Raw genomic sequence first — 7,118 nt, forward strand, 5'->3', positions numbered from 1 at the left:
TACAAAACTGACATCAACAACACCCCACGAATTTTAGAAAACAAGCAGAGAAAATCCATACTCTAATCTCAAATCATAAACAGACCAACCAACCAGACTACTTAATCTTATTGTACCCCCCACACCGATCATGTGAAACCAGGGGTTTACAGAAGTTTTCTTTCTGAAAGCGAGAAACAATTAGTTCAAAATCTAAGTCATCCTTGAGCAAATAGCATAAGGCCACCTACGTGATTACTAGCAAATCACATCGATAACTGAGTTAGTATCCACAAGTGTAAGGATCACTGGAGTTTGTATTTTCTGTATCACGTATTCAATTCTTATATGTTATGTAATGGTACAAAACTGGCATCAACAACACCCCACGAATTTTTGAAAACAAGCAGAGAAAATCCATACTCTAATCTCAAATCGTAAACACACCAACCAACCAGACTACTTAATCTTATTGTATCGCACACGCCGATCATGTGAAACCAGGTGTTTACAGAAGTTTTCTTTCTGAAAGCGAGAAACAGTTAGTTCAAAACTAATGGCAGAACCAACGGTATTTGGACCTTGAGGTCTCAAGATCGATCCCAACAGCGGGTACTGCAATACGAATTGTACCTACGACAGTAAACGAAAGCCACTAACTTTACCACAGGATGAATACCTGGACCTCCCAACCTTCATCTCTTCACAGTATCACTCTGGCCAAACAGCTCTAATTGACTTTGCAACAGGCGAAAAAATCTCCTTTTGCCAGGTATGGCGAAATGTGAGATCCTTAGCTGCAGGCTTAACACGGATTGGTGTCAAGAAAGGCGAGGTGATTCTGCTGGTTTCGCCCAACTCAGTTCACTTTCCCATCATCTCCATTGCCATCATGTCCATTGGTGCCATTCTCACCACAACCAATCCGCTGAACACTACAACTAGTTCTGATATGAACATGAGATTATCTGTTTCCTTCAGATGTTCAAGAGGGGACAAACTCAAAGAATTTGAGCATATGGTCTTTAACAGAGCTTATGGTTTCAGACAGCACCCAAATGCCCAGAGCAGAAATCCATCAAGATGACACTGCCATGCTACTTCACTCTTCTGGCACCACTGGCCTCAGCAAAGGTGTGATTACAACTCACAGAAATCTCATATCCATGGTTTGTATTGCGCTGACACGTTTCAAAAAGGCTACTCTTGTGTGCACTGTACCCATGTTTCATGTATTCGGCTTTGGTACCTTTGCTTGTGAGTCACTTGCCTCAGGATCTACTACAGTTGTTCTGTCTAAGTTTGAGCTAAGTGATTTGCTTGGGGCTGTTGACAAGTATAAAGTGAACTATTTAACACTGGTGCCTCCAATTTTAATGGCTCTCGCAAAATCAGATATTACCGGCACCTATGATTTGGGGTCTTTGCATACTGTAGTCTGTGGAGGAGCTCCCCTGGGCAAAGAAACTACTCAAGAATTTGTTTCCAGGTTTCCCAAAATTGTAATATTGCAGGTGCGTTCTACTGATTGTTTTTCTTTCCGCTTGTTAAGTCGTTCTACATACTGTCAAATTTTGATTTATCACCTCCTAAGTTCTCTAGAATTAGCAGCAAGATAACCTGTTATTAAAGCCTTTCACAGTCCACAACTGCCTGGAGGTGGGTTTCCCCAAAAACCATTGACACGACATTACCAATTACCTGGACAAATAATGTGTTTGAGTTGAAGAATCAAGCCCCTTAAGGCTGCCATCTTGTCTCAGTTTTGCCAGAAAAAAAAAATTCAGACATATTAATTGCTAGTTCATCCCTCAATGCACATACGTTGCCAGTTCATCCTTTTGTGCATTACTTTCTATGCATAGTATTAGTGATTTTTTAATCAGTTTTCCCTGCATTGCTACTTTCTAGTTTAGCACTTCCAACTTCCAGATTGTCAATAGATTCATTCAAGTCTACAGTTTGGATCACACAACACAGTCCATCATAGAGTACACATACCAGAGTTACCTATATACGAAGCTTTACTCTGCAATCCAGAGAAAGTTTGCGTCTGGTGATGGATCATTTAACATTTTAAGAAATATGGATTTAGATGATACAAATGCATACGCATCGCCAACTTTTCTCTATATATAATATCGGCAAAATAGCTGCCTCTGTGTAGTTTTGGTTTTCTGGAAGTGCAACATAGGATGCTATTGTCTCATAGTGTAGATTTACATTAAAAAGTAGCAGAACGTGACTCTGGATCCCACAATAGCCTGCTCTGGCCAGGAAAGCTATAAGCTGGCCATTAAGTTTGATCTTTGGGCACAAATCACAGTTTCAAGTAAAATGAGTTGCATTCAAATTCCGTAGTTTTCTGTTCTATGCCAGACAGGTTTTAAACTAAAGACTCTAATATATTATATGTTCAAATTTCACAGTGGTGAAGTCTATGTCTACTGATGGTATGGATTCACCTCTACAAGTAATGATTCCAGTTCAATTCCCACAGTGCCCTGTTTGAAGAACTGTAGTTTCTTTATATTGGTTTTCATTTAAACCTACATATTCAGTTCTAATTCCAAAATTGACTATTCTAAGCGAGAAGCTTATATTTTTCATGGGGATTCGTGTTGAAACCAATCGTGTTCTGTTCTAAGAGAGGTTTGGCATGTTGGTCTTGGATTTACATTTTTAGGATGATTTGAGTCTAGAATTTTCTGCTACTCTAAATTCTCATCTCATTTCAGTTTTTTATTACTTGTTTGAAGGTGCACAAGTCACTGAGTGTGTTTTATTTGGATCAGTTTATTACAAACCTATTTGATGGAGATCAGTAGCCTTTGTGTTCATTTTGGATTATGAATCCTTTCTTCAATACAATTGGCCACACTTAGCAACAAATGGACATGAAAATGAAATTGAATCAACTTTAGTTTTGTTCATGTCTATCCCTGTGAGATGCAAGGCTCTCGAATGATATTTTGAAAGTCCTGTTCTCCTCTGGCAGGGTTTTGGGATGACAGAAACAATGGGAATGGGAGCATTTTCAAACAGCGTAGAGGAAGGCAAACACTATGGATCAGTTGGAATGATCTGCCCAAATACTGAGGCAAAGATTGTGGATCCTCAATCTGGCATTGCTCTTCCTCCAAACCAAAGGGGAGAGTTGTGGCTTCGTGGCCCAACAATCATGAAAGGTATGGATTTTTCTAGTCCTTTATTTCGGTCAAGCAGGTCATAAAACAAAAGAGATTTACAATTAGAGATTAAAATTACAGCAGAACAAAGTTTGAGAAAAGATGAAACAGTAAATTGATGCAAAAACTCCTGGTATCCTGCATACATTATATTAAGCAGTTTTAATCAAGTTTAACTTCTTTGACTCCATTCCTTTAGTGATTGAGGCCAGGTAGACAAGCTATTTGGAGTTAATGCAGGCGATCCTTGAAGAGATGCTTATTGTTTTTCAATTTAATTAGTGAGAAAAAACTGTCCAATCAGCCGAGTTCTGAGGCTGCATAGCCAACTCCAAACGCACATACCTATAAGTCTTAAGTGATTATATCATAGAAATCCTTGATGTTGCTAACAGCCTGATAGTACAATATAGAAAATATACTGAATATCAGTTATAGATAAGAGGAGAAAGTACCTTTCTTCCAAACAAAAGCTTGATCAGCTAGGTAGTTTCCTAACCATTCATCAAACAGGAATTCACAAGGGCATACAAAATAAAAAGCACTCAATAGGCTAGTCCGGTTTGCTTTAGTATTTGCAGACTTATCTCAGTAATAGATTTCTTTCTGTCTCAAGAGCTAGTTGTGTAAAGTCTTGGATTCTTATGTGTGTGTTAGAGTTTCCTATATGGTCAAGCACTGTCAAGTTAATATGTGAATTCCGGTAAGCTTGATAGCATGACATTTATATCACAATTCAACCGCACGATCTTTCAGTCAAATTAATTGATCTATAAGTAATGGTTCACATAAATCCATTTCTTATGAGAGTGAATTATCTATTTAGTATTCATTCATTTAGCTGGCGCTCTCAAGAGTGACATATGAAACTTCCGGAAAGGTCACTAATTCTAATACTACTCCAACACAAGTGTACTTATTGGCTTCCCCCGAGATAAAGTCATCTTAAATTGGAGAATACTGGATGGATGATCTTCCAGGAAGTCATCAACACCTTACTTCTATGAATGCCATTTAGATTAAATGAGTGCTAAATGGATCATTCATTTTCATTAAAAATAAATTTCTATAAATAACTGTTCTAAAAAATATGGATCACTGACTAAATGATTAAATTCAATAAAATTCTTTTATAAAATATGGATCACTAACAACATAATTAAATTCTAATAGAAAAATCTTAATTTTAGTATACAGCAGAAATTACCTCATGCTTGTCAAAAGCCTGATATCAACTTAGTTTGAACATTGATAATTGCATCTTTTGAATGCTGAAATTTTTTACAGATATATATTCTTGATAAATACTAAATATCATTGCTATCATAGCCGAAAAATATCCATATCACAACAATAATAACTATTGCTATTCAATGGCAGGCTACTTCAGCAATCAAGAAGCTACTGGTTCAGCTCTGGACAAAAATGGTTGGCTACATACGGGAGATATCTGTTGTATAGATAACGAGGGCTATGTATTTGTGGTAGACAGGTTGAAAGAGCTAATAAAATACAAAGGTTATCAGGTATAAATTTCACGTGTTTAGCATCTTACATGTAATTAAGAAATTTTCATCTTATCCAAGATTCATAAGATGATTTAGCTTTGCTCTGCATCACATTGTAGGTTGCTCCAGCTGAATTAGAAGCAGTTCTACTTTCTCATGCTAAGGTCACTGATGCTGCAGTGATACCGTAACCTATAATACCTTTTGCAAGCTCAATTTTAGGATTTAACTCTTTATATTTGGAACACTCTCTTCAATTCTGAGGATTCAAAATTTTGAAGGCCTATATCAACACCAGCATTCTCAGGGATAATATTAGATAATTTATGAGGATATTATTGACTGTATGACATTGATATTTAAATTTCTTATGAATGGGGCCAGGTTTCCTGAGAAAGAAGCAGGGCAAGTTCCAATGGCATATGTAGTTAGGAAACAGGGCAGCACACTCTCTGAATCTGCTGTAATTGATTTTATTGCTAAACAGGTCATTTGCTCTTAAAATATTGTTTGTTTTATGCATTTGAATACTCAATCTTGCTTTCAAACTCTACAACTGTAATAAAAATTCTAAATATTTATGTTTCATTGCAGGTTGCAGCCTACAAGAAAGTTAGAAGGGTGGCTTTTGTGATTGGAATTCCAAAAACTGCAAAAGGAAAGATATTAAGAAAGGATTTGATTAAACTTTACACGTCAAAGCTCTGAATCTCCCAAGAACAAACGAAAAATAAAAGGGATTGGAAGAGTATTAGTAGCTTAGAATAAGCAGGAAGAGCAATATGTTCTGAACACATGAACCACAAATAGGTTACTTTCCTTCGTATGTGGGTTGTTTGTGATATAAAGAGTTGAAGTTGAGAGTTTTCCTAATCAGCGAGATAATATGATGAGGTCAAAGCATATTTAAAATTTATTTTGTAGACATGTAAATAGTGTTGAGTTCAAATCTTTTTTAATATATATAAAGGAAATAATGTAATGATGGAATGAATGAACTATTAAAAGAACATTTAATGAAGAGAGAAGTCAAAATGAAAGTTACAGAAATATGGGTTGACAGTCGATTCATATTATATGTTTGTTAAAATTTAAATCTCTTATAAAAAGATGATGATTTTTCTAAGTTTGTAGGGTGTAACACATGAATGATGATAAGAAAGGGGGAGAGTCTTCAATTCATGTTCAATCAATGTCTGACTAATTTTGTTTACAACCTGAAATGATGGAGTGAGAATTTCACTTATTTGTTATTTCAGTCATATATTTATCTTTAAAGTAGTTAAAAGAATTTTCTATGTGGACTTCAAATATGATTTAATATGTTTTTCTCCATTTTCAATTGTCCTCTCTATTTTACAAATCGGTTTATTTGGCTTTTGCCAAGTTGATTTCAGTTGTGGATTTAAGATTTTGTTTGGAAATGTTTGAGAAAATTCATAGATTTTTTGACTTCTCTAATTTTCTACTGATAATATTTTTGAATGGACTAATGAATTCAACTTAGATAAATGTTCTAAAAATGTTATATCTTATCTACCCTGCCCTTCTTATAGTTTTTCTAGTTCGATTTTTGTATATTTCTTATATGTTCTGATATGAATATTTGAACTCTCTCTCTTAAAATTCTCCTAATTTTTCAATAGCCATCCCCTTAATTTTAGCTTTGATCCATACCCATGCAGGAAACATGTCCCCGTCCTGGAAACTTCGTGTGAACACACACACGCACATACAGGTGTGTGTGTGTGTGTGTGTGTGTGTGTGTGTGTGTGTGTGAGAGAGAGAGAGAGAGAGAGAGAGAGAGAGACATCCAAAATAAATAAATAAAGATCATGCATCCGCCCATCAGAATCCATACCCACATCAGCATCAGAACCAGAATTGGGGATTTAGTAAGAAAGTGAGCCTCCTCTTTTGGGTGTCTGTGATTTGTATAGAGATTATTGCAATAGCTGACTGTTGGAGCTTCTTCTAGCAGGGGATGAAGTACTTCCCGGCCTCTCCATGCCTCAGAATGCATTCAGTAGCCATTGCATTATAACTGAGAATCTTTTAACCTGTTGTTTTATTGTAAATGTCCAAATGTATTGCAGGTTATCAGGAAATTAACAAAAGTTTAAAAAAAATCTAAAAGTTCGACATTCACTTCAAGACAAGTTGAGTAAAAAGAATACTATCACTGAAGCTTCACACAAGCACATGCATGTTGCTTATTATGATATCCATCTTCTTTATGGAAGAGGAGAGAAAAGTACACTGAAGGGTGTAACTCTCTTCTTGATTTTTATTTCAACATTGTCCACCTACACCATGTGAAGTTGATTAAGATTTGTTAGTGTTAGACTGAGCATAAACTGTTAATGTAAGAAACTCATTATCTAAATAGTTAATGATTTGCCATCAGTTACCCTTTCAGCTAAGCATGAGTGTAGCAGAAGGT

At 35.9% G+C, this 7,118-nt stretch overlaps 1 protein-coding gene across 1 annotated transcript; it reads left to right on the forward strand.

The window, feature by feature from the left end:
- The first annotated feature begins 551 nt into the window (after positions 1-551).
- LOC149561763 (beta-phenylalanine coenzyme A ligase-like) lies at positions 552-5,725 on the forward strand. Its single transcript, XM_089823834.1, has 6 exons — positions 552-1,493; positions 2,978-3,167; positions 4,548-4,693; positions 4,795-4,862; positions 5,060-5,162; positions 5,270-5,725. Exons 1-6 carry the CDS (start codon positions 1,017-1,019, stop codon positions 5,381-5,383), a joined length of 1,098 nt encoding a protein of 365 aa, XP_089679960.1. The 5' UTR covers positions 552-1,016; the 3' UTR covers positions 5,384-5,725.
- Positions 5,726-7,118: the final 1,393 nt, after the last annotated feature.

Source organism: Cupressus sempervirens, chromosome 4 (genome assembly GCF_028749045.1).
Source record: "Cupressus sempervirens isolate cs-2001-9-10 chromosome 4, ASM2874904v1, whole genome shotgun sequence".
Lineage (NCBI taxonomy): Eukaryota > Viridiplantae > Streptophyta > Pinopsida > Cupressales > Cupressaceae > Cupressus > Cupressus sempervirens.